Below are 27,553 nucleotides of genomic sequence, written 5' to 3' on the forward strand. Positions count from 1 at the left end.
GGGAGGAGGTGGAGGAGATGTTTGAAAGCAAAACCGACTGCGCCGGTCTATTCTAAAATAAGGTGTATTCTGAATAAACGTTCAACGTGAAACAGCCTGTAGCTCTGCTCTCCTCTCCTCTGTCCCCTTTCCGAACGTTAATCCTGTTTAAAACCATAATACCATTTTGACAGCGACCCATTCTCTTAAAGCAGCAGCCCTTGGCTGGGCAGCAGAGGAGCGTGGCCACGGCTATTCTGGTTCAAGAGCAGACTAATATTCAATTTCATGCCTCGTGCTCAGTGGACAATGGGAAATAAAAAGAATTGCTGAATGAGGCGATATGAAATGTTGCCGATAGTGGTTTAGCAAGGGAAGCGTTCTATTGAGTATTATGTAATGATTATTGTGTGGAGTGCCGCAATGCCATTGGCTAAGAAGAGGTGGTGCATTGAGAGAGCCTTCACATCAGGGGCTTTAAGACACCGTGGGGTATGTGGGGTACATTTATGACATTGCAACCCTCTTCACATTGTTTAATACAAACAGTAACACTGACAACGCAATGCGTTCCTGGCAAATAAGGACAGCGACATACGAACACAACTGTGCACTCGTAGATTAAAAAGTTCTACCTACAACTAAAAAGGGTTCTTCTGCTTCCCCTGTAGGGGAATCCTTTGAAGAACCCCTTCTGGTGACATGTACTGAAGAAACCATGGGAGGCTGGGGGAGGTAGATATCAGAGGACGGGCTCATTGCAATGCATGGAATGACATGGAGAATGGTATCATTATCAAACACAATGGTATGTTTCCTCGTTCTGTTCCATGAATTACAATGAGCCCGTCCTCCGATTTCTACCTCCACCAGCCTCCCCTGAAAGAAACCCTTTTCTCCTGAGAGTAGTGTCTTGAAAAATCCCCAGGGCACAGCCTATCCATGTAGTTGCTTTTCAGATTGCAATTAAAAAGGGATTGTGTAGATTTCTGTAATCGCCCCCATCCGTACTTTTGATCTTTCACAGTTTAATTTACCCTTTCTTATTTAGAACTATTCAGTAATGCTAAGCCAGAGAAAACAAATGATCCTATACTAGTTGTGGAGTTGAGGTTAGTCATTTTATCCAGTCAGTTAAGGAAGAAATCTGATTGGCTGCTGCCCTGCAACAAACGCGCACGGGTACAGTTGTAATCCTCTTAAGAGATTTGTCTTAATTTAGGACAGGATTAAAATCTTGGACATGAATTTCAATGATTTGAATGATACAGAAGAAGACAATCAACAGGATGCATCTGGATAACAACCGTGGTCCAAATTGTAGAGAATTAGGATGCATTTGAAATATTTCATAACTTTTTTTAAAACATTTTTTATCTCAGACTACAGTCAATATCGGGGGGCCTCAAAACGGTATATATATGTGTACATACGGTACAATCTACATCCCAAACACTTTGAACTGCACAAAAGCAAACAGGTGCATGCTTTCACAGTGCACCGACATCCTAGGTTGATACAGAATCTGTGTCTCACACACACAATCACTGAGTCAACTCAAAGCTGTGGAGTATTAGAAAAACCCATTAGACCAGCACTGCACCTTCGACCTACTGTCCCACCGATAATCGCTGTCGGTATCTGTAGTCTGTCCGTGTACGTCTGGACCTTCACCCCAACTCCTGGTTCCTGAGGGGGGGTGGGAGGGGGGGGGATCATGTAAGCATCAGTCAGAACTGAATCGTTCTCTTCTCACATTGTAATTGAGGACTCTAATCCCAGGATTAAAAACTGCAGGAACATATTGGTCCCTGGGGGTCCGTCGAGGAGATAACAGCTAGCATGATAGAACCGGTCCGATCTTGCCGCCAGCTCACATTCTGGTTTCTTTGGAGTGGAACTAAACTTTTAAAAAGGTCCAGATTTGACCTTTGTAATCGTGCTGATAATGACCACGATAACATCTGAGTAGCCATCAAGCAATTAGATCACATGACAAAGAATGTTCAGTGAAGAGCGTTTATGTCCAAATAAATCAGTTTCTAAGATTTGGCGTCGAGGTCTTAAAAATCGTAGCATGTGGAGGTTCTCAAACTTTCATTGTGGCCAAAGTGGGCAGCAAAGTCCAAAGCTACATGCTTCACCTTTAGGTCAGTGTGCTTGACCAGGCTAGTGAACAGCCACATAGGCCTGGTGGATCCATCCTGCTCCCTAGCCTGTATCAACATCACAAGTACTGAGTTTAAACTTCTTCTATTCTTCACTCTTTTTCAAATCAATATCCATAACCTTTGGAATATGTATGTATAATATCCTATTATGACAACGTGCCTGCAAAATACAGTACCAGTCAAAAGTTCGGACACAAACTTGCCAAGTGTGCAAAGCTGTCATCAAAGCAAAAGGTGGCTACTTTGAAGAATCTAAAATATAAAACATATTCTGGTTTGTTTAACACTTTTTTGTTCACTACATAATTCCATATGTGTTCCTTCATAGTTTTGATGTCTTCAGTATTAATCTACAATGTAGAAAATAATAAAAAATAAAGAAAAACCATTGAATAAGAAGGTGTCCACATTTCTGACTGGTACTGTATATGTTGTTCTGAATGGAGCATTTTGAAGATAAACTGAAAGAGTTGCAGGAGTTACAAGGAGGCTACATTCAGACAGCACTCCCCAGGGACATGTTGGTCCCAGCATAACCCTCATTGTTGTAGACCCCTTAAAAAGGACCCCGGTTTGGGAGTGAAGAAACAAAAGTCAAGTTAACCATCTCTTTGAGCATAAATAACCTTTTTGTTTTGCCCCATCTGTCTGAATTAAGGCACTAACAACTATTACATTGTATTCCTCTGGGATTAACCTAATAGTTCTCTCCCATTTATATATGAATGCGGCCAGAAATATGAATGTTGATTTAATTTGAAGATAAACCCCACGTCCAAGTAAAGCCTGTCTTTCTGACTTGTCCTCCAAGTGTAATTATTGAGCGGATTAGTACAGACTTAGTACACTTCTCTTTCACAAGTCAAGTGCTGTGACAGTGTAGTGGTCGATAACACATTTGATTCAAATGTTCCCAAATATTCATATTTTAATAACAAGTTCATATCTTTTCTCAGGTTACAGACAAAGCTTGCAGGATAACTCAACACTGAGTATTTTAAACATCCCATGGCCAAATGCCACATGAAGCCATTGCTTTCAGTATAAATATTGTGCAACTTCTGAATACACACATCTTCCCTCTAAAACATCTTCTGAATGCCCTTCCATTTTGTCAAGCTGTTTGGTGTTTCATATAAAAAGGTGACAATTACAGACGAGTGGGTATCAAGAACCACAAAACCCACATTTCAGAGGTGATAAGACACCACTTAAATTCTGGACAGAACTACCAGACGAAGAGATACAACCCATTCCTCACTCGACACCTCCATAAGGGACATTTCAGTCTGCGGTTGCCACCTAGTGGCTGTTAAAGGTTTCTCTCCACTACAACTTGGAGAAGGCTGTGAGCACTGATCCAGTCAGGACCACGCAGGACGCCAGGACGAAGATGAAACAGTTGCCGAGGCCCTGGAGAGGGAGAGAGAAGTATTAGTTAACGAGTTGCAAAGCAGAAGGTGGTGTTACAGGTCTCATACATTGCAGTCAGGCTGCACATAGCTGAGATCTCCGCATCACATTGACGAGGTTTCTGAGATGGGCCGTTTTACAATTGTTAGAAACTCGATTTCTCGTGTACAGTACCAGTCAAAAGTTTGGACACCTTCTCATTCAATGGTTTTTCTTTATTTTTTATTATTTACTACATTGTACATTAATATTGAAGACATCAAAACTATGAAGGAACACATATGGAATTATGTAGTAAACAAAAGTGTTAAACAAACCAGAATATGTTTTATATTTTAGATTCTTCAAAGTAGCCACCTTTTGCTTTGATAACAGCACACTCTTGGCAAGTTGTGTCCAAACTTTTGACTGGTACTGTACATCCTGCAATTGCTTGCAAAACGCATTGGAGGAGATAATCTAGATTCCTCTCCCCTTGGATATTCTCCTCCAATTCTTTTTGAGAAGGAAGGGAGTGGAGGACATGAACCATGTTTCTAAAAAAATAAAAATAAAATGCGATTCAGCAAAGTGCTAAGAACCCCCCCCCCCCCCAAAAAAAAAAAATACAACTCTACAGCATGATTTCAGCAAGTTGAGAATTTGTTTCTTTTTTTTTTAATTTTTTTTTTTTTTTAAACAGTCTCAAAATGCATTTCATGGAAACGCTAGACTCAGTACTCCCAGTGAATATTTCTCATTACATCTACTAGAAATAAGGCAAAAATGTCTGACTTTGCCCCAGTTTTTAAACATGTGTAAATTGGGACCCCGAGTGCGCTGCACAGCATGATGACAACCACCAACTGGGAACACCACCATTGCATGTCAAACTTGTATTTTTCAAGGTTTTGGGGGATTTCACAGCAGTTCTGTCTAATTAGTCGGCACGCTTATCTGGTTATTCTGGTACAGCACCCCATTAATCAGTCAATGTTTAACAAGGGGGTTTGCATAATCAAGATGGGGTTCGGTTTCAAAATCCAACAGAAGCAAGCTAATCAGAAGTAAACATGATGCTAATTCTCTCAATCTGCTGCTGTCTGAGGGGGACAAGATGAATAGATACTTCAGAGCAAATTGCTAATAGCAACAGCTCGGGAAATTAGATTTTCTCAGGTTTCAGCCGTGCGGAAAATTAGAAGTAGGTTTAAATTTGTTAGCCTGCAAAACGGTGTGAAGGGTTTAGAGAATCTATTCCGTATTCAGCCGGCTTCCAATGAATGTTAGTTCCCCAGAGAACAGGGACAATGAGTGACGCATGTATAATTCATATTTTGTCTGTTTCATAACTGAAAATGATTAAAAACGACTCCTGAATACTTACTCGGACCTCTTTGAAAACCAAACTTCCCCACAGAGCAGCAACCAGACCATAGCCCTGGAGGGAGAGGAGCAGAAACCTGGTGAACTCATGACAGCATGTCTGTTATTGAGACAGTTTAAGGTACACTTGTGAAATATTGATCGACAGAAATTGTTGGTTTTTGCCCTGGCCTCTAATAATAATAATACAAAGTAATATTATCAATCTAATAACTTAAGGGCTTTTCATTGCACCAGAATGTCCTCAAAGTGCATAAAATAAAAGGCAATAGAAAAAGAAAAGGACAGTGACGGCCTGAGGACTGAAGCTCTCGTCTTTCCTTCCATTAATTAAAACTGCTACACACTGAGATCTACTGCATCACAGTCAACACACTTGTACCGAGTGCACATCTCAGAAAGTTTCACTTTAGATGACAGAAATAAAGTGTGTGTGAACCTGTACATCTCCAGTACGTAAAGACAGCTGTACTCACAGCAGTGACGATGGGGAATGTGACCACAGCACTCAGATAGTTGTTGGCCAGGCACCAGCAGTAGGTCCCCAATGTCCACATCATACCTGACATAAACGCTGAGAGAGGGAGAGAGAGAGAGAGAGAGAGAGAGAGAGAGAGAGATGGGCAGGAGAGGAGAGGAGAGACTCACAGTGAGAGAGAGAGAGAGAGAGAGAGATGGGCAGGAGAGGAGAGGAGAGACTCACAGTGAGAGAGAGAGAGAGAGATGGGCAGGAGAGGAGAGGAGAGACTCAGTGAGAGAGAAGGACTGAGCGAGCGATCCATTAATAAACACAAACTGCATACCTGTCCAAACTCCAGTCCTGCCATCTGGAGAGAACATCAAACATGGCTAATGGCCAAAAGGCAGTGTCTATATTTCATTATATATTAAAAATCAACTAAAATATTAACTTTCAGGTTGTTTGGATTCACTTGGCTGTCTATTAAAACAACTTCTGAATCAGATCAATCTGATAATTAAGCAAACAGACAAACTTTGAAAAGGGAGCTTCAATAAACGAGAAAACTTTAAAATGACAGTCAGCTTATGAATACGTAATGCTTTGTGAGCGGGAGGCAGAAATCGGAGGAGGGTCATTGTGATGCATGGAACGGAATGAGGAATTTTATCAAATGCGTGGTTGATACCATTCCTCATTCCATGCATTAACAATGAGCCCATCCTCCGATGTCTGCCTCCGTCTGCCTCCGCCAGCCTCCGCCAGCCTCCCCTGGTACCTGGTAGGATGGCTCCAGAGTAGACCCTGGGCCGGCTCTTCATGGCAGCGCAGTAGATGGAGAAGTACACCGTGCTGGCGAGGAAGATGCCACAGCACATGGCAAACACGTAGTCCAGATCTGCACAACAACAACAAACATGTAGTCCAGATCTGCACAACAACAACAACAAACACAACGTTCAAAACTGGGCTCAGAAATCATGTTAAAATCATGGCCCATAATAATAATAAATGCTGTTTAGCTGACGTTTTTATCCAAAGCGACTTACATGGCAGTGAGTGCATACATTTCAGTATATATGGTCCCAGCAGGAATCAAACCCACAACCTAAGCGTTGTTAGCGCCGTGCTCTACCAACTGGGCCACAGAGGGCCACATTGTTAACATGTACAAGTGGTAGCGGTCTCTCTTCTCTTTCGGCCCTTAATCTCTATGAAGGGCGCATCGCAGCGGACTAGCATTTCTTCCTGACGGCATGCGTCCCCTGCACACAATGTCCTGTGGGATGCGGAACGTGCAACCTGATGAAAGGAGTCCCGCATGAATCTGGAAAGACCCCTCACAGGGAGCCTTACTATCGGCTCTACCTTTGGGGTGCATATCGTTGAATTCTGAGGTGCTGACTTACAGCCCTGAAAGGGCAGGGGCCCACGAAATGTTGATCACAACTAGTACTAGTGTTCTTCAGAATGAATCCTAGGCTACCGGTAGTACCACTCAGTCCTCTCACCGTAGAGGCTGGCTCCGTGGAAGACGCTCTCCTGGACGGAGGCGTGGCTCTTGATGTAGAGGATGGGAGTGAACGACGCGCCGTACATCAACCCTGACATCACCGCCAATAGACAGCCCCTGGGGTGGCGACATGGGAGGGGGGGGGGTGGAAGAGTATTGAGATTATAACATTGTGGGAGAATTCCAAAGGTGTAAGCAGCAAGTCATGGTTTCTCTCCTCCCCCCCCCCACCACCACCACCACCACATCCCCAATGGCCAAGCCCAAATGAACTGACAAGCAGTGTTACAAAAACAAAACATCCAATATCCATCCATATGGAATAGCAAGATGGAATATCATCAATTCTGCTGTTGACAATCATCACTTAATCTTAGGACTACTCACACAAAGCGTCTGGTCTTGGGTCCGATGATGTCGACCCAGGACTCGGTGTACCCATCAGAGTTCCCCCTCTGTGGAAAGGATAGCAGTTAGCTCCAGTAGCATACAGTACCAGTCAAAAATTTGGACACACCTTGGCAAGAGTGTGCAAAGCTGTCATCAAAGCAAAAGGTGGCTACTTTGAAGAATCTAAAATATAAAACATATCCTGGTTTGTTTAACACTTTTTTGTTTACTACATAATTCCATGTGTTCCTTCATAGTTTTGATGTATTCAATATTAATCTACAATGTAGAAAATAATAAAAACAAAGAAAAACCATTGAATGAGAAGGTGTGTCCAAACTTTTGACTGGTACTGTATATACCATATACACCAGGAAAGGATAGCAGTTAGCTACAGTAGCATATATACAGAAGGGCAGGATAATGGACCCACTCTGAGGTCAGACCTACAGTACTCACCCTGTCGATAAGCAGAGGGGTGGATTCTGAGCGTGGGTGGCTGCTCTCCACGTCCGTCTTCACAAAGACAAAGATGAACCCGCTAGAGAAGAAAACCATGTTTGAGAACATCCTCCAGTTCTCATTGGAAGAACCTCCAATGGACTAGCAATGAGTATAAGGAAATGGTTTATACATGTGTTGATGTGGTGTTGTAGCCCAAGTACTACCACACTATGTATTTGCATGTATCCATGTGAGTATCAATTCCTGTGCTGACAATGTCCTTCGTATTACCCCTCAGGGACTGAAAGTTGTACTGAATAAGGGTTGATTTTGAGGTACAGTATTTCAAGTTGCTTCCACACAGCCTTACCTTAGCAAGCACAAGCCAGCACCGCAATAGTTTAGTATAGGCCTGCCGACACCCTCTGGTTCAATGCCGAACCATCCAAACCTGACAGAGGACACAGGAATTCAATCACTTTGGTAGTACGCCATTGCTATCCTTAGAATATTTCCATTTGAGAAGGAATACATTGTCCTTGTGTTCAAGACAAGTGGATGCTAATTTATTTATATAAAATATTCACAAAGACGTAACGGGTGTAAATGTGAGGATTCAAATGAGTTTCTTACTGTCTGTTACTGCTCCTGGAGCACAGGCCATTGACTCCCTAACTGCCAAAGAACTCCAGAACCCTCACCTGCTAGAGTGCCTTAAGTGTTTTATGTGGCGTTTACCTAGCAACAACACTTTGATTGGCTACAAAACGAAGCATTTTCTGTGAATAAATTCAGCCGTGGCACTCTAGAATGCTGACAATTTGGGCAGCTTTATTCACCCTTGGCACTAAATTAGTTAACAGCATTCCAGTAGGAAATTTAAAACCTAACTGCTAACTCACCTTGAACTGGCCCAGCCCATCAGCAAACTGCTGGACCCCCAGAGTAATATTCCCAGTCCCAGTCCAATGGCTTTCACTATAGGGACCACTGTTATATTCCCTAACAAGAAAAGACCAAATTATAGTTCATTAGGTGCATAGTTGACTGACACACAATCTATGCAGCTTTCACATGAAGGTGAGATTTCCCAGACACAGATTAGGCCTAGCCCTTGACTAAATCACATGTTCAATAGAGATTCTCCATACAATTTGGCTTAATCTGTGTCCGGGAAACCGGCCCAAGAAATTCATGGTACCTGTGGCCCATATGACGCCTCCTAGCATCGCTAACGGGTGGAATTTGGGAGAGTGGAGCAACAGGTCCCCAATTATGGAAATCGCCCAGATGGACGCACAGTTAACCCACTGGAAAAACATACCTGGAGGAGGGGAATGCATCAGTAGAGCTGAAACAGTTTGCACAGACTGTGTTTCTTTTCATGTTGAATCAGATTGTCTAGAGGGGTGTTGCAACTGGTTCGGGTTCAATGTATAGAGATCAGGGGAGGCTGGGGGATGGTGGAAATCAGAGGACAGGCTCATTGTAATGCATGGAATGGAATGAGGAATAGTCAAACATGTGTTTTTGATACCATTCCTCATTCCATGCATTACACTGAGCCCGTCCTCCGATTCCTACCTCCACATGCACTTGCCATCTGTCCCATTCATTGCATTTCTGACAGCAGAAGACAGAAGATGAAGAAAGTTGACTACATGGCTCCCCATACAATCAGTTGAATTTAGGGGAGTGCGCCCTCTAGTGGTTATAACTCCATGGTTCAATCTAACCAGACAGACAAACAAGAGTCAAGGCCAAATAAAGATGTACTTGCAGAGGGTTTGATTACTTACCATCACCCGTGTCTACCCGTTTGACAGGGACAAAGTTGCTTCCATAGAGCACCACCGCCACCATGTTCGCAGCAAAGCCGTAGACAAGCTTAGTCATGTCGGTTGAGTTGCTTGAAGAGGAAAGAGACGTTTCTTTTTTGTCCGGTTTTACATGTTCCTCTGTGTGTACATCTGCAGAAACGACAGAATAAATCTGGGGCATTTCATTGGTGTTAAGTAGGCTACCATATAGATGACATTACTTGGCAGTAACACTGGATGAAAGTAAACCAATAAAGGGTAATAAATAAAATAAAACCCATGAATGTGCCTTAATCCCAAACAGTGTGCCACACGCAATCTAAATGCAACTATGCCTATGGGTTCAATTATCTAAGGTATAGCACTTGTATTCATACATGCACTTCTGTTTGCCAACCTCCCCATACACACCTTGTTCAACTTTCTTGGTTTCGGAGCAGATCACCGACGACAGTAGGCCCACTGTGACAGCAATCAAAACAAAACGTTGATATTTCGTTAGGAACATGTTTAAACTTGGCTTTTTGGGTGCCACTATCAACGATAAACGGTGTTACAATCTGCGCTGATACTAAACCACGTGTTGCTGCAGGGGTCGCCGCTCCACATTGAGAAATGATGCAAAGACAGCTGAAACCAATTACCTAATCAATTAGGCTAACGGAACGTATATCTGGTATGCGCAAAAGACGTTCTGCAACAGTGTTTTGCTTCTTTTGACTTGATAGGGCCTCTCCACCAGACAGTGGTAAACGTTTTTATGCATCAAGTCGAATATTTCCATTCGATTATCAGCATTTTGGCTAATGCCAAATGAATACACATTAATTTCATGTCATTCATTTACTTGACGAGAGATACTTTCATTGGACCTTAACTTTGTTTACTGTATCCAAGACTGCAACTCATGTGGGGCTTGAAATATTTTTACTTTCCATCATTGCCAAGATCATCAATCATTCTTTTTCACAAGGTACCTAATTAGCGCAGAGGTTAGACGCAGAAGCATGAACCGTCAGTAAAACAAGCCTTGATGAATGACACTTTTCACGTGGGAGACAACGGTCTGATATTGTACTTCACAAGGATCAATACCGCTTGCTCTGAATTAGACCAGCGTCTGTTCTGCTCTCTAGCCAATAGAATGGGGCTGTTCTCCTCGCTAGCCAATAGCCTGGGAATGAATGAAGGCTTTATTGCCCCTATGGGTAATTCGCTTTACACAAGGAGCTTAAAACATCAAAAGACATAATCAAACATATAACATAAGCATCGTAAAAAAACATCATTAAAACATAAAAAAGGCATAATTTGGGAGATTATGTAATCAAAGCTTGTGTTTGATGGTCAAACACTAGAAAGAGATAGTGTACCAGTCAAAAGTTTGGACACACCTTCTCATTCAATGTTTTTTTTCTCATTTCATTTCATCTCATCTCATTTTTTTTTTTTTTTATATTTTCTACATTGTAGATTAATATTGAAGACATCAACACTATGAAGGAACACATATGGAATTATATAGTAAACTAAAAAGTGTTAAACAAACCAGAATATGTTTTATATTTTAGATTCTTCAAAGTAGCCACTTTTTGCTTTGATGACAGCTTTGCACACTCTTGGCAAGTTTGTGTACAAACTTTTGACTGGTACTGTAAGTGTGAATGAATACAGCTAGATAATATTCTATACAGCAGGCCTGCTTAGAGAATATGTGGAAGCTTATGTGATTTACATAGTGGTTGCAGTCAAGTGATTTGTATTTGATTAGTATTTGATCTTTAGGTCTTTGTTTGGGACATAGGATGTAGTGCTTCCCCAGACAGAACTGCAAGTGAAAACAAATCAGTCCACAGACCAGACCATCTTTCAGGTCGGAAAAAAAGTATAATCAGTCTGACATTTGTAATGGTTTAGCCTGATAATGGGACATTATATTCTGATCTTCATGTCCAACATTCCAGGACTTCATGCTGGGTTACAGGGATTCTTTGCCTTGACGTAGGTAGGAATCAGAGGACGGGCCCATTGTAATGCATGGAATGAAATGAGGAATGGTGTCAAACACTCCTCATTATGTTCCATGCTTTATAATCCTCCGATTTCTACCTCCACCAGCCTCCCCATATAGACCTAATCGGCTCAGCTTGGTAGAGGGAGTGTAATTCAATTTGTGCTGTGAAAATGGAGGAGGTAAGATGTTCACTGAGCTCTGGTGGTGTTGAAATACCTACATTGGAACAAAAGACAGACAGTGACCAGTAAATTCAGATTATAATAATTTTACTCCCCTTGTAAACAAACATTTTGCAAGGGGAGGCAGCTTTTGGGAGGATTTTATGCAGGGTAACTTGAATTGAATTTGTCTTTAGAACTTACGTAAAAAACATAAATGCTGATCAACAGAAAGATAGCCAAGAGCAGTAGCTGCATTCTGCCCATTCTCTTTATCTGTTGGTAGATTCATTCATTAAAGTCATGAGAACATATAAAAGTGAACCTAAGTACAGTAATATAGGCTAGTCGTAGAAGTATATACAGAATATACAGAAATATTAAAACAGGTGTGATGGAAATTGCAGAACTGAGCGTGTTTGTCAGCAGATGCTGCCTGGCGATACCTACTGTTTCCTGTTACAGGAAACCCACCAACGTGTGAGGGTTACTGTTCTCTCTCTCGTTGCTGTTCTGTCTGTCATATACTAACATAGGAACCTTTTTATATTCTTCCACAGGGTTGATAGCTTTTCAAAACATACAGCAGACATTGTGTGCCAACTCAACTCTGTTTTATTACTGACTCTCCAATACGAGGCTGGTTAGATTAAATTAGATTAAATTAGATTCAACTTTATTGTCATTGTGCAGAGTACAAAGTACAGAGACAACGAAATGCAGTTAGCGTCTAACCAGAAGTGCAAAAAAGCAGAAAAGTGCAGTGTGAACAATATATACAGGTAGTGCAGTATAAGTATAAGTAGTGCAGTGTAGCAGTATATGTATTAGCAGTAACATTATAAGCAGAATAAATAGAATGCAGTATGAAGAGTATAAGCAGCATATGAGCTGTATAAGCAGTGCAGTATAAGCAGTATATATGTATTAACAGTAACATTAAAGCAAAGTAAATAAACAGAATAAATATGGAATGCAGTATAAACAGATATGCACAGTATGTACAGATGTGCAGTGTATTAACAGTAGCATTAAAAAAGTAAGGATATGTGCATTATGAACAGTATAGACAGATGTGTACAGAAGAGCAGTAGTATGTAGTATAAGAGCAGTGTGTACAAGTGAGAATGCAGTATGTACAGTTTATAGTAATACTATAGGGTAAGAGTAGTGCAATTGTCCGGGAGGGGGGGGGGGTTGTAGGGGTTGGTAGGTTGTCACCTAGGTGCAGAGTTAGAGTTCAGTAGGGTGACAGCCGCAGGGAAGAAGCTTCCTCTGAACCTGCTGGTTCGGGTGCGGAGTTGATGGAGTCAGGCTCACTGAATATTTGGAATGAAATGTTACAAAAACTTAAATCCATATTTGACCTGGCATGTCCAGCAGGGAGCAGCATAGTTGAACCAACAGACAAACACGTCATAGGACACGTCAAAACTGTACCTTACTGGGGTAGTGAATACAGTACGTGTCTTGAAAGTCAAGTGGATAGTTGTGTCTAGAGGTGACTAGAGGGAAGACTTACCAGCACTTGAGAGAGTAGATCTACACATGTCTCCTTTCCGTGTGGATATCATCAGACTCACTCTCAAAGCATACCCGTAGGCTAGTACACCTGAACTCAGGTAGGTAGAGAGAAGGTGTGTTGGAGAGAGGGAGAGGGAGGGTTGGACGGGACGGGACGGGAGTAACAAACGTTTAAATAACGTGAAATGTAATGTGGAACAGATAGTAATTCATTATTGTATACCGTAATCATTGCTACATTGGCCAATGCTGTTCAATTGGAGCAATGCAGACACTATAAAACCATGACATCAACCTTTTAATGCTGAGTAATTTACTTGGTGTAACCAAACAGGTCGTGGAAATCGGAGGACGGGCTCATTGTAATACATGGAATGGAATGAGGAATGGTATCAAACATGTGTTTTTGATACCATTCCTCATTCAATGCATTACAATGAGCCCATCCAATCATTTACATTTAGGGCAAGGACAAGCATACACAAATGAAACCAAATGGTTGCAGTACGCGTATCGTTGTGTAAATTCTAACACTGAACAAAGATTCCACTTGAGTCAATAGTATAGCAAAGCAATCTTCTTCTTTATTTGTGCACAGAAAAAAAAGGTTCCTATGTTAGTATATGACAGACAGAACAGCAACAAGAGAGAGAACAGTAACCCTCACCGAGGAGGGGGGGGTGCAGGGTGGGGAGAACTTTAAAAACAGGAAACATGCATCTGCTAACAGCATCTGCTGACAAACACGCTCAGTTCTGCAATTTCCATCACACCTGTTTTAATATTTCTGTATATTCTGTATATACTTCTACGACTAGCCTATATTACTGTACTTAGGTTCACTTTTATATGTTCTCATGACTTTAATGAATGAATCTACCAACAGATAAAGAGAATGGGCAGAATGCAGCTACTGCTCTTGGCTATCTTTCTGTTGATCAGCATTTATGTTTTTTACGTAAGTTCTAAAGACAAATTCAATTCAAGTTACCCTGCATAAAATCCTCCCAAAAGCTGCCTCCCCTTGCAAAATGTTTGTTTACAAGGGGAGTAAAATTATTATAATCTGAATTTACTGGTCACTGTCTGTCTTTTGTCCCACTGTAGGTATTTCAACACCACCAGAGCTCAGTGAACATCTTACCTCCTCCATTTTCACAGCACAAATTGAATTACACTCCCTCTACCAAGCCTCTTTATAATGACACCATCAACAGGACCTTCATACCAACCAATGACCCATTAATAAGTACGGAGGACTGGGAATCTCTGGTGAGAGAACTACAGTGGCCGTCACCAACTCAAGCCCTCTCATCCACACAGGAGGCCACAGACGCTACCAAATGTTCCTTTTCTCTCGTCAACCCAAATACAAACCGCACCGTCGGAGGGTATGTAGATGTGACAGTTGTTGCTAGAGATGCCAGCAGCAGGGAGAAAACCTATGGAGGGGACTTTTTCCAGGCCAAGCTCTATAACAAACAGCTGAAGGCCAGTACTTATGGAGCCCTGACAGACCACTACAATGGCACCTACACGGCCCGTCTGGCCCTGCTCTGGCCCGGAGCTGCCCGGGTGTCTGTCCGCCTGACGCACTCCAGCGAGGCGGTCCAGGTGCTGAGCCGGCAGAGGGAGCAGGACCCTGACAAGGTCTACTTCCATGGTTACTTTGAAGACGACGACAAGAAGGAAGTAGTTATGTGCAACACTCAGAGGAGCTCTAGGTTGGTGGGGAATGGGTCGCAGTGCTGCTGTGAGTACAGAGAGCCTGTCACTGGGGAATACTGGTTCTGCCGACGGCCATCTTCCCTCCCCTGCCAGGCACTGATCTACCACAGCATGGGGGATTACAAGGCTATACTCTCCAAGCTGGAAACAACCCTTCTTAAAAAGTACATCCCCTGCAACATGAGCCTGTATATAGGCTAGTGTTTACAAAACAATTGTCTGGTCTTATCCTACACTGACCACCATTTTTCTTGTATTTACTCTTATCCTATTTTGTTCTGTACTGTTTTTACTGTAAACATGAGTTTAGGATTTGAAACAATGTTTACCTATGTCTGTCTTTTACAGCATAGCCTGATGTTTGTATATAGGATAGCCTGATTGTTTTATGTGTTTTGTTTTCATAAGTTCCAGTGCATTGCAATGGGGAGTGTTTTACGGAAGTCAAGAACACCTCTTGTTACGTGTAAACATTTGAAGTGGTTGTAACATGGCAGCTTTTATTCCCTGCAGTTCCACCAACGTTATAATACCAGGTGACGACTCAGTGATCCATGTCCAGCAACAGCTCAATGAAACCCGTAAGTCCTCAACACAGGTTACTTCTTCTTTCACTGAGCAGCCTCCAACCAAAGAGAAAGATGTAGGGGTGGAAAGTAAAGGATGTAGAGTAGAGTATGGAGTGCTGATCTAGGATCAGCTTTGCCTTTTACATCATAATGAATAAGATTACAAGAACATATATACTTTATACCTTAGCCTTGGTAACCAACAGTGAATGAGTGTGTCTGTTGTCATACATCTTATTTCATTAACCCAAATCTATTCACTGTATGGACTTTTTCCTGACCACAGAGAGACCTGACCACAAAAACAGGTTTTCTCAGGTCAGACCATGTGGTTTGGAAAAAACTCCTGTCCCTGGATTTGCAGAGTACCATAGGCCTATCATCTGACCCAGACCTCAGATACAGGGTCTGAGAATAATAAATGCTTGTCTTTGTAGGATCATACACAAAATGCCAACCTGGTTTACAAACCCCGGTTCCGGCAGGATTCTACTTCCAGGATCGCTGGACGTCGACGGTGTGTGAGGCACGGTCGTTTCCCTCAGCTGATCTAGTGTCTGGGTGCCTCAAAGACAAACAGATCCTAATGATGGGAGACTCCACCCTACGGCAGTGGTTCGATTACCTGAAGAACGCTGTACCAAGTACGGTACAGCTTGTAGCCTGCAAATCTATTCACCTGCAGTACACTGTATGTTGTACATTATGAAGTCATTAATTTGTCTTGTGGTAGGCTAGTCTTAAAGCCTATCTGGCTGGGCAAGAATCTAGCATTGTTGCATGCAGAGACTGACTCTTAGGCTGGTTAAAGTATTTGGCAAAGCAGATACAACAGGTAAGGCTCTCCTACCTTGACACCTGGCAAGAGAGGAGGCCTCCATGCTAGGCTAAAGGCTCGCGCTAGCCGACCACCGCTACCCAGCCTCTTGCTAGCTAACGTGCGGTCTCTGGAAAACAAGCTGGACGAACTAAGAGCCAGGACTACAACACAACGGGAAATAAGAGAGTGCAGTGCTCTAATTTTCACCGAGACCTGGCTTTCAGACAAAGTCCCAGAATGCGCCGTTCAGCTACAGACTCACTCCGTTCACCGAGGAGACAGGACTGCAGCCTCCGGTAAGACCAAAGGGGGAGGTGTGTGTGTGTTTATCAACAACTCGTGGTGTGGCGACATACAGACCGTTCACAAGCACTGTTCGCCAGATGTGGAGTTTTTGCTGCTGAAATGCCGTCCCTACTATCTACCGAGGGAATTTACTGCTGTGTTTTTGGCCGCTGTTTACATCCCCCCGCGAGCTAACTCCACGGCAGCGCTCAGCAAACTCCACGAAGCTATCAGCGCGTTAGAAACTGCTCATCCTGATGCTGTTTTTATCGCCGCCGGCGACTTTAACCAGTGCAATTTACGGACTGTATTTCCCAAATACTACCAACATGTGGATATTCCCACCCGTGAGAAGAATACACTGGATCATGTTTACAGCAGTATACGCAGTGCATACAAGGCTGCACCCCGCCCCCACTTTGGACACTCTGACCACATCTCGTTGTTCCTGTATCCAGCCTACAGACAAAGACTGAAACAGACAAACCCTGTCACTAAACAAATCAAACTCTGGACCCCAGAGACTGAGAGCACCCTGCAGGACTGTTTTGCTCAGACAGACTGGGATGTGTTTAAAGCTGCAGCCACGCTGGAGGACTCTTCTGTCAGCATACAGGACTATGCTGAGTATGTGACTGGGTACATTAGCACTTGTGTTGACAACATCGTGCCCACCATACAAGTCAAGAAGTTTCCCAACCAGAAGCCCTGGATAAACAGTCAGGTACGCCACATGCTGCGTGCTCGCTCTCTTGCATTTAGATCAGGCAATGAGATGGAGTACAAAGCTGCGAAGTATGGACTGAAAAAAGCCATTACAGCGGCCAAGAGGCAGTACAGAGAGAAGCTGGACAGCTTCTACTCCACTGCTGACTCCGGGCGGATGTGGCAAGGCCTGCAGCACATCACAGACTACAGGACCACCACCAACACCATCAGCTCCACAGACAGCCTGCCGGACGACCTTAACATCTTCTACACCCGCTTTGAGACCTCCAGCCACAGCACAGAGAGGAGGCACACAGACACCGGGACCACCCGACCCCCCTCCCCTCCACTAACCATCTCATCAGGCCAGGTAAACAAAGCCCTGAGGAAGATCAACCCCCGCAAGGCAGCAGGACCAGACAACATCCCTGGGCGGGCTCTCAGAGCATGTGCTAACGAGCTGGCTGATGTTCTCACCTCCATCTTCAACCTTTCCCTCAGTCACAGCACTGTTCCCTCCTGCTTCAAGACCACAACCATCGTCCCCCTTCCCAAGAAGAGCCAACCTGCCTGCCTGAATGATTACAGGCCAGTAGCACTCACTCCAATCATTATGAAGTGTTTTGAGAGAGTGGTACTGGCACACATTAAGAGCAGCATGCCGGACACCCTAGACCCCCTGCAGTATGCCTACCGGCCCAACAGGTCCACCTCAGACGCTATCGCTGCTGTCCTCCACTATTCCCTCTCCCACCTGGAAAACAAAGACTCCTACATCAGGACGCTCTTTGTAGACTACAGCTCCGCTTTTAATACAGTCATCCCCCACAGACTCATCCACAAAATGTCCACACTTGGCCTGCACCCCACCCTCTGTGACTGGCTCCTAGACTTTTTGACTGGCAGGCCCCAGTCTGTCAGGATTGGCAATAGGACTTCAGCCAGCATTATTACAAATGTTGGCACCCCACAGGGATGCGTCCTCAGCCCCATTCTCTACACCCTGTTCACCCACGACTGTGTCGCCTCCCACAAGGACAACATCATCCTAAAGTTTGCAGACGACACCGCAGTGATAGGATGCATCACTGGCGGGGACGAAGCAGCTTACAGGAGGGAGGTGGCCAGTCTGGTAACATGGTGCGAGGACAACAACCTCACCCTCAATACGGACAAGACGAAGGAGATGATAGTGGACATGAGGAAGAAGAGGGGACCTCATCGGCCACTGTACATCCGGGAACTTGAAGTAGAGAGGGTGAGCAGTTTCAAATACCTGGGCGTCCACATCAGCGAGGACCTCACCTGGACACTTAACACCACTCAGCTGGTTAAGAAGGCCCAACAGCGGCTGTACTTTCTGAGGAGGCTGAGGAAGTTTGGCATGTCGCCCAAGATCCTCAGCAACTTCTACAGCTGCATTGTTGAGAGCATCCTAACTAGCTGTATCACTGTGTGGTATGGCAGCACTACTGCTATGGACCGCAGACGCCTGCAGAGAGTGGTGAAGACTGCTGAGAAAATCACCAGGACTCCACTGCCCTCTCTGCAGAGCATCTACCACCGCAGAGTCCACAGGAGAGCCGCCTCCATCCTCAAGGACCCCACCCACCCCCAGCTCGGACTGTTCACACTTCTACCCTCAGGCCGGAGGTACAGAAGTGTTAAATGCAGGACCACCCGACTGAAGAACTCCTTCTTTCCCACTGCCATCAGACTCCTAAACAACCCATAGGAGATTAATATAACCGTACTACCTCAATAACTGAACTTTCCAGTTTGCATAATTGCACTGCTACATTTGCACTGTTTTATTATTATTATTGCTGCTATTTTATTTTATGCCTTAAATTTTGCTGTCTTGTACATTTGTTTAGTATATATTGTATATTCTTTAGTATTGTATATTTTACATTGGTTGGCATTCTGCGGACAGCAAAGCAAGAATTTCGTTGTACAGTGAAACATGTTTTCTGCTGTGCATATGATAATAAACACTTTGAATCTTGAATCTTGAACCTGACTTAGTGCATTCCTTAGCACTCCTACCAATCTCTATCTGCCAAATGAATTGACGTGAGTTAATCTTGCATGATCTCTTTTACCAGCAATGAAATCCCTGGACCTTCACACCTCAGCCAAATCTGGGCCCCTGGAGGCTGTTGACACCCAGTACAACACCCTCCTTGTTTGGCGGGCCCACGGCCCCCCCCTGCGGACCGACAAGACCCCCTGGGCTGACCTCCACTACATTGCCAGGGAGCTGGATGGCCTGGCAGGGGGCCAACACTCTGTCTTCATCTTCAACATCTGTGCCCATTTCACCACTTACCCCCTGGCTGTGTACGTGCACCGTCTGGTGGTCATCCGTAGGGCCGTGGCCGCCCTGCTACGGCGCTCCCCCAGAACATTAGTGGTGATCAAGTCAGCCAACACGGGCTATAAGGATGTGTATGGCAGCGACTGGCTCTCCTGGCAGCTCGACAAGGCTCTCCGGCTGGTATTTAGAGAGTTGCCTGTGGTGCTTATTGACGTTTGGCAGATGACCTCCTGTCACTACTCTCCAGACAACATCCACCCGGCTCCTGTGGTGATCAAGAATGAGGTAGACCTCTTGCTGTCATTTGTCTGCCCACAGTGACGGAGTTCAGTTAGTAAATGAGTTGTATTGTGAGTGTCAGGTCTAAAATGTGTTGTTGTTTTTCTATATTGGGGAAGGGATGTGAAAGCATAATGTGAATGTGAAGTCTGAGTTTTAAACATCTGCTGGGTAGAAGTTGCCATCATTTACTGTAACAGCACAGTATGAGGAAACTGAATGTGACCGATAATGGATTTTTTGATCCCCATACCGATTTATAGGGTGTACATTTCACTGCTAGCCGATATATCTGCTGATATATTGTTTTTCAGGGGAGAAATTAAAAACACAGAATTCCTTTTTAGCACAGGTTTCAGAAGAGAAACACAGAACTATATTAGTTATACTCAGTTGTTATATAATTATAATCCACAAAAACATTAAAAAAAAAAATATATATACTGTTATTTCCAATAATGGTTTATTCCAGCCAGCATTCCCCCTTCGCAAGACAAACTTTAGCAAAGCTAAAATGTGTGGATAAAAATGAAAGCAGTGTCAAACATCTTTCCAAAGTTATCATATTATTTTTATGATATTATTTAAAAAATTATTGCTTTGTGTAGGTATCCAATAAATAACACTTTAGCGTTGGAACTGTCAAAACTGCATTTGTGTATCGAATTACATCCAAAGATTCCTCCTTAGTCTGTATAATCGTTTCTGTTCCTAACCCAGTCTTTTAGAGCAGCATATATGACCTATGTTCCTACCTCCAATGAGGGAAACTCAGATGTCCACTACACCATGTACTCAAACACTTTGAGATTCATACATTAGTCTAATAATTGTATTTTTTGTATTTTTTGTATGCTGCATTGTCATGGAACCAAGCCTAAGAATTTTACTCCCTGCACTTGTGTATGAGACGTAACAATAAACTTGAAACTTGAAACTAAACTAATGTACTCATGGTGGATAGATCAATTGTCGATACTGATCCCTTTTTACTACTGATGTACATTTATTATTTGGTCTGATATGCTGTGCAATATTCCATTTATTATAATCATTTTGTACCACCAGATGACCACTGGATGTATTGTAAACAGGTGCACTGTCTCACAGTTTGACCTGACAAAGATCCCAGTGGGGTCTCTCTTCTTGTTCTGTGTGTCATATCCTAAAATAGGAAGCGTTTTATATTCTTCCACAGGGTTGATAGCTTTTCAAAACTGATGATGAGTCAAACAGACAATGTTGGAAGGCTTAACAATGTACTGTTTTATGCTTGTTTGATGAGCTTTGGAGTAATACAAGCTTGTGACAAACAGACATCAACATTGATGCGTGTACAGAACTACGCCACTGCACCAGCAGGGGGCGCCTGAGGTGTATCATATTTAAAAGTTCAAGTTTCAGTACCAGTCCTGTACTGTGTGCCTACATGGGTAGGGCTTTTTTAAGGGCATGTATTAAGTTATTTACAACTGTGGTCAATAACTTCCAGGTGTTCCAATGGATCTGAATCTATGGGTGGGCATATCACACACACACACACACACACACACACACACACACACACACACACACACACACACACACACACACACACACACACACACACACACAGCAGCTGCTGCAGTGGTGTGAACACAGACATGGCTGACATGTAATTTACAAGTGTATTTGAAATCTCTTTGAAGGTTATTGGCTTGTCTCTTTACATGTATGACAGAGGGGGCGACATTCTTGCCTGCCCTGGGTCGGGGTTGTTATCTCAGCTGATCCGTCTGTTTGGGCAGTTGTCTCTATTCTTTCTGTATGGCAACAAAGCCACCCCTTCCTCTCTCACACACACACACACACACACACACACACACCAACCCGATGTCCTATCTAGGGTTGCGCACACACACACACACACACAAACACACACACACACACACACACACACACACACACACACACACACACACACACACACACACACACACACACACACACACACATACACACACATCTCCTGTTGCTTTCGGATTGGAAACATCCATTCATTTTCCATGCAGCGAGTTGGAAATGAGTTTCGGAAGTTTTGCGCCACCATTTACTTCAAGTTTGTCGCAAAGACGAACGGATAACCATGTCGGATCGTAAGTTCTAATGGAGACGTGTGTTTATCCTGGGGATATCATAAAGTCTCTCATTTTCTGGACGTATTCTACTTTTCTGAGATTATCCAACTGTTTTCAGAGGTGTCCCCCGTCCAAGAGGAATTTTATCATTGTGGCTGCGTGTTTTGTTTACCTATTTTTCGTGGTTTCCCAAGTCGGTCACTCGTCGCCCCATCAGGGCAGACGAATTGATAAACACGATTTCAAGAGAAGCCGGGGATTATATATTTTGGGTCTCGATGATGCCCCGTCGGAAACGGCCGACGATTTACCGACCGGTGCAGATGCGGACCAACTGCCTTCGGCGGTACCGACGCGGTCCAACGTGGTGTACATAACGCTCAAGTCAAAGCGCCTGAAACCGGCTATAATCAGGGGAACCGTTAGACCAAAACTGAGGAGGAAAACGCGGAGGATCAAACCCAACAATGACGCGTTTACGCGGAACAAAGGGAGCACTTTGGAGAGAGACGGATGGAGACAAAGGCGCACTGACGGTAATATCTCTTGGAAAGAAATTAGGAACGTGCGAGATACAAACCATGATGTAAACTTACAAACAGAACATCATGTCAATTCTATCAGGATATACAGCGAGAAGGCGCCGCCTTGGTTTAGCAAAGAGGACATCGGCGCCATGCGCTCTCTGGCCGATGGTAAAGTTTCGCGCATAGACGAAGTGTCACTCAAGGGCTCTGTCCCCTTCCTGCTGTTTGAAACCGCGACATTGAACCCTCCAGACAATCGTAATGATGTTAACGATCAAAACGTGTGTCGCGGACTGTGTGGAGTTATCAAAAGACCCGTGGACACCAGTGAGGTGTTCGCCTTTCATTTGGATAGGGTTCTGGGACTAAACAGGAGCATGCCCGCGGTCAGCAGGAAGTTCAGCTATCTACAAGGTATGCCTTCTTCCACTGGCTGTTATCTTATCTCAACCTATTGTTAGTTATGGACTAACCCAAGTTGTCGATTGTCTAATTTGATTTATGGCACATGGCATACGGAAATTAGATAGCATGTTATATTTTAGGCCATTGTCAAATAATCAGGTCGTGATTATTATATAGCCCTCCTTTAGCAGCTGACCTTGTATTCCTTATATAGTCTTATTAAATATCTCCTGAAATCAAGAGAAATATCTCCTCAATGAACAAAGAGGTAGACTAGCCTTTTATGATGACTTATCTGATTTACACGTCCAGCATTATACTGTGACATTTTAACAACATGGACGTGTCTATCTCTCCTCCAATCAGTATTTCAGGATTGCTGTAACAGTATAAGGCCATGCATATTTGTGTAGTGAGTAGAAGTAATAGCCCTGGAGCTGTAAACCAGCCCCAGTCCAGACCAGGCCCAGGCCAGCCCCAGCACCAGCCCCAGCCCAGCCCAGCCCAGCCCAGCCCAGCCCAGCCCAGCCCAGCCCAGCCCAGCCCAGCCCAGCCCAGCCCAGCCCAGGCCCAGCCCCGGCCCAGCCCAGCCCAGCCCAGCCCAGCCCAGCCCCAGCCCCAGCCCCAGCCCCAGCCCCAGCCCCAGCCCCAGCCCCAGCCCCAGCCCCAGCCCCATCCCCAGCCCCATCCCCAGCCACAGCCCCAGCCCAGCCCAGCCCAGCCCAGCCTAGCTCCCTTAGCCAGTAGAACAGCTGCCCCAGTTCACCCAATACGACCGTGGGAGAGCTTGAGTACACAGAGACAGAGGTCCAAATGCACAACACCAGATTGCCAATTAATCCTCAGAGAGTATGCTCTTAATCTGGGCATCATTCTAGCTATGTTGGGCTGTCAGCTGGCGGTCTTTGTGTTCCTTGACCCAGACGAGGTTCATAGCTTGTCATACACACATTCATCTGACTTCTGGGTTAATCCTTCAAATAGGCCTATCCACTCTCACCCTCGTCATTCAACCACAGGGTCTTACTGTGATAACTGTTCCTATGTTGCCTTGTCCAAGAACTGAATGCTTGTCTTAACCTGGCAGGGCTTCTGCTCAGAGGGCTAACACAGTCTTGAGCTACAAACTTATGTTGAGTGAAAGAACCAAACGATTAGAGTCTGTCTCCAGAGAGGGTTTTGGTTGCACTCCAAGCAAGTTTGTGTCAAACATGACTGGAATGTACTGCATACAATTAGTTTGATATTTGTCTGCTGTGGCTCTGTCCCAGAGAGAGTCCCATGTCTGGGGTTGAGACATGTGTTAAGCCTCTTGTTCAATACCCAATCTGTCACACTAACATGGTTGTCATAGTAGAAATCATAGAGGACGTCGTAATGCATGGAATGGAGTAAGGAATGGTATCACACACACGTATTTGATACCATTCCTAATTCCATTCCATGCATTACAATGAGCCTGTCCTCCGATTTCTACCTCCACCCGCCTCCCCTAGTTGTCACAGTAACCTCCCTCCTCCCCCAGATGGCCAGCCCTGTCCAGTAGTATTATGGGATGACTCCCTCGTCTCCAGGGGCGACGCCGGTGATGCGGCGGACCGATCCATTGTGAGGCTAACGTGGGGGGAGTACCAGAGGTCTCTCAAACAGAGGTGCTGGTTCAAGAACGTCACCCCCAAACCTGACGCAGGCTGCTTCCCCATACACCACTATGAATGGAGCAAGCTGGCCCTGTTTGATTTCCTCTTGCAGGTAGGCCTCCATTCCATTCCATTCCAATCCATTCCATTCCATTCCATTCCATTCCATTCCATCTCATTCCATTCCATTTCATTTCATTTCATTTCATACAAGGTCTTCTTATAGACTACAGTAGTCTCTACATTACACATATGGTCATGTTTTGTGGATTCTGCCAAAGCACAGTCAAAGGGCTATGGCCTCACACAATTATGGATTCACTCTGATCACATTAGGGTTTGATTGAATAAAAGCATGAAATGCTAGTGATTCAATTAAATGTGTTCTCAAAATGGAGGGAGGTTCATTGAGGTCGATGTTGATCAAATCAGGACTTGACCTGAACGTGACTCCATTCTAGACATGCAGTATGAGACTCCTTTAACAGAGTACCTTTCAGAGAATCAAAATTAAATGAGTCAGATCTTTACCAAAATCTTCCCTCTTTTTCACACTTTTTCACAAATGTAAAAAATTTTATTCCCACACTTTTTAAATGTATTATTTATTTATTTATTTATTTTCACAAATCCCTCTCTGTCCTGTTCAGATCTACCACCGGTTGGACCGGAGCTGCTGTGGGTTCCGGCCACGTGTGGAGGATGTGTGTGTGGAGATGGACCACCATGCCCAGTGTGGCGACAAGGACAGTGTATCACTGGCTAACATCATCCACAGAGGTCGCGACCCCAGGCACCTGGTCTTCACTGACAACAAGGGCTTCTTCGACCGCGATGAGGACAATCTCGACTTTAAACTTCTGGAGGGGATCAAAGAGTGAGAAACATGGAACACTTAGTCACGTTGAAATTACGCATAGTGAATTAAGCTTCTATTGTTCACTACTTATACTGTGTAATTCAATAGAATACATTGATATTTCAATAACAATATTACTGTGTTATGTTACTGTATAACGCTTAAATCAAATCGCCTGAAACCAGCTATTAGCAGGGGATAATATTGTTTAGACCAAAAAAATATTACTCCTCAACAATATTACCGTGTTATGTTTTTCGTAATAACAGTCCATTATGGGTAACGTATGAAAGAAAGTTTGTTGTCACCTTTCAGCCAACAATCTGCCAACCATATACAATACTGTAACTTGAAACCCAAAGACCTGAAAGTCAGATATGAATTGAATTCATAGACAATTCAACACAAATGTCCATAAGCAAGGATGATCCATGAGAACTTAGGTTTGAGACTCTCACCGTGAGAACACGCTGCATTCTAACATGTAACTGCAGAAAGCATGCATGTGTTATGAAGTATATTATATGTGGAATGACAGTTCCTTGCCCCCTCCCCCCAGCTATGGGCAGTGGGATCCCCCCACGGACATTCCGAGCATTTCATCTTGTGATCAATAAATCAGTGGAACGTACCACTGAGAAGCACAGCGGGGGGGGATTCGGGGGTCTCTGGTCTGGCATTGACAGTTGTCACATCTCCTCTTACACGGGTTGTTGTGATGTCCATCAAAGCTGAAACCTTTCCACTGGCTCTCCCAGCAGATACGAATCACAAAGCCTGTAGATTATATCACATTACTGTGGTCTAACTTCAGAACACATCTGACATTTAAAATGGTACTACTTTATTTTGTTTGCATTCATATTTCATGTTTACTTTCATACATGTTTACTTTCATACACGTGTTTGATACCATTCCTCATTACATTCCATGCATTACAATGAGCCCGTCCTCCGATTTCTACCTCCACCAGCCTCCCCTGCTATCCATTCACCTCACACTCATTCCAACAAACCCATACCACACAACAACTCTTGAAATAACCATCTGTCCAAGTTGAGAGAGTAAACTTACTCCTCGAGTGTAAACACCCCCCACCATCAGTGTAAACACCCCCCACCCGCGCCATCAAATTCCTACCTTTTCGGTGGAATAGCTGGTTTCCACTAGGTCACGCGTGTTGGCAATACAGAGGAGGCAGGTCGGAGACTCCTGTGAGCTCGGAGCGCGTGCCACGGAGCAAAACTGTTTGCAGCAGCTTGATGTGTTGTTTCCCATACACTCTTCCCAATCCTCCATCCATCCATCCATCCATCCATCCATCCATCCATCTCTTCCCTGTCTCCTCCCCAGGTTTCCGGAGCAGGCGGTGGGGGTGCTGAGGAGCCAGAGGCTGAGGGAGAGGCTGCTGCAGTCCCTGTTCCTGGACCAGGTGTACTGGGAGAGCCAGGGAGGGCGCCCGGGCATCGAGAAGCTCATCGACGTCATCCAGAGACGAGCCATTGTCCTGCTCACCTACGCCAACGCCCACGGGGTTAAAGTAGTCCCCATGAACGCGTGACGTCACCGCCTCGCCGTACACACAGGAACGCGTGACGTCATCGCCGCGCTGTACACGTGAACTTGTGACATCATCACCATACCCATGAACGCGTGACATCATCACAGCGGGGGGCTGACGGGAAGGTGGAGGACCTTGAGGAATACAGGAGGGAATCAAGCAAACCCGCACAATGGAAATAAAATGTTTGAACTGTGTAACGTGCTGCACCGCGGTACGGTAACAACACCGTTTCAAACCCACGTTGTTTCTCTCTCTCCCCTAAAAACCAAAGACACGACTGCCATTCCTCAAAGCTTTGTGTCATACAGGTGCGCGTTGACGGTCTGACAGGTAACATTCAGTTTGACCAATACGGGAAGAGAGTCAACTACTCAGTGAACATAATGGAGCTGAAGAACAACGGGCCTGTGAAGGTAGGGCTGTGCTTCTGACGGGGCCCCCAGGCATGTACACGTCTCTGCACTCTAAGGTTATTTA

The 27,553-nt window shown here is 44.3% G+C and overlaps 4 protein-coding genes across 5 annotated transcripts in view; 2 read left to right on the forward strand and 2 right to left on the reverse strand.

The window, feature by feature from the left end:
* The window catches only part of rxfp1 (relaxin family peptide receptor 1), a gene marked incomplete at both ends in the record, with an annotated part of 67,662 nt that extends 65,455 nt beyond the window's left edge, over positions 1–2,207 (reverse strand). The window contains 2 exons of the mRNA XM_083685509.1: positions 1,594–1,668; positions 2,115–2,207. Of these exons, the coding sequence (XP_083541635.1) occupies positions 1,594–1,668; positions 2,115–2,207 (168 nt within the window). The remainder of the gene's footprint in view (positions 1–1,593; positions 1,669–2,114) is intronic.
* Positions 2,208–3,479: 1,272 nt separating this feature from the next.
* On the reverse strand, positions 3,480–10,164 carry tmem144b (transmembrane protein 144b; the record flags this gene model as incomplete). The annotated part of the gene is made up of 13 exons (XM_083685520.1): positions 3,480–3,563; positions 4,930–4,983; positions 5,405–5,502; positions 6,167–6,286; positions 6,900–7,018; positions 7,289–7,356; positions 7,751–7,832; positions 8,106–8,186; positions 8,638–8,737; positions 8,937–9,059; positions 9,535–9,705; positions 9,967–10,017; positions 10,113–10,164. The coding sequence occupies 13 exons, from the start codon at positions 10,162–10,164 to the stop codon at positions 3,480–3,482; spliced, it is 1,203 nt and encodes a 400-aa protein (XP_083541646.1).
* Positions 10,165–13,101: 2,937 nt separating this feature from the next.
* LOC310816179 (NXPE family member 3-like) lies at positions 13,102–20,886 on the forward strand. Of its 2 annotated transcripts, none has more exons than XM_083686214.1 (6): positions 13,102–13,352; positions 14,141–14,212; positions 14,362–15,146; positions 15,496–15,563; positions 15,989–16,195; positions 19,473–20,886. In XM_083686214.1, the coding sequence occupies exons 2-6, from the start codon at positions 14,150–14,152 to the stop codon at positions 20,003–20,005; spliced, it is 1,656 nt and encodes a 551-aa protein (XP_083542340.1). In that variant the 5' UTR covers positions 13,102–13,352; positions 14,141–14,149; the 3' UTR covers positions 20,006–20,886. The 2 variants fall into 2 exon arrangements, with proteins under 2 accessions (XP_083542340.1, XP_083542341.1); XM_083686215.1 differs by having other exon boundaries at positions 16,037–16,195.
* A 1,137-nt stretch (positions 20,887–22,023) lies between these two features.
* gask1b (golgi associated kinase 1B) overlaps positions 22,024–27,553 on the forward strand; it is a 6,521-nt gene continuing 991 nt past the window's right edge. Inside the window, exons 1-4 of the mRNA XM_083685759.1 lie at positions 22,024–23,021; positions 24,538–24,764; positions 25,303–25,529; positions 26,866–27,553. The exon at positions 26,866–27,553 is cut by the window's right edge and continues 991 nt beyond it. Of these exons, the coding sequence (XP_083541885.1) occupies positions 22,109–23,021; positions 24,538–24,764; positions 25,303–25,529; positions 26,866–27,073 (1,575 nt within the window). The 5' untranslated portion in view covers positions 22,024–22,108 and the 3' untranslated portion in view covers positions 27,074–27,553. The remainder of the gene's footprint in view (positions 23,022–24,537; positions 24,765–25,302; positions 25,530–26,865) is intronic.

This window comes from Argentina silus (genome assembly GCF_951799395.1).
Source record: "Argentina silus genome assembly, chromosome: 15".
NCBI classification, from domain to species: domain Eukaryota; kingdom Metazoa; phylum Chordata; class Actinopteri; order Argentiniformes; family Argentinidae; genus Argentina; species Argentina silus.

What these genes read in the sequence shown, in the direction of transcription:
- LOC310816179 (XM_083686214.1), top strand. Translation starts at nt 14,150, where the DNA reads ATGGGCAGAATGCAGCTACTGCTCTTGGCTATCTTTCTGTTGATCAGC. An exon ending in TCAGCATTTATGTTTTTTAC is followed by an intron (nt 14,213 to 14,361) that starts GTAAGTTCTAAA and finishes GTCCCACTGTAG; the next exon opens with GTATTTCAACACCACCAGAG. An exon ending in GAAACAACCCTTCTTAAAAA is followed by an intron (nt 15,147 to 15,495) that starts GTACATCCCCTG and finishes TATTCCCTGCAG; the next exon opens with TTCCACCAACGTTATAATAC.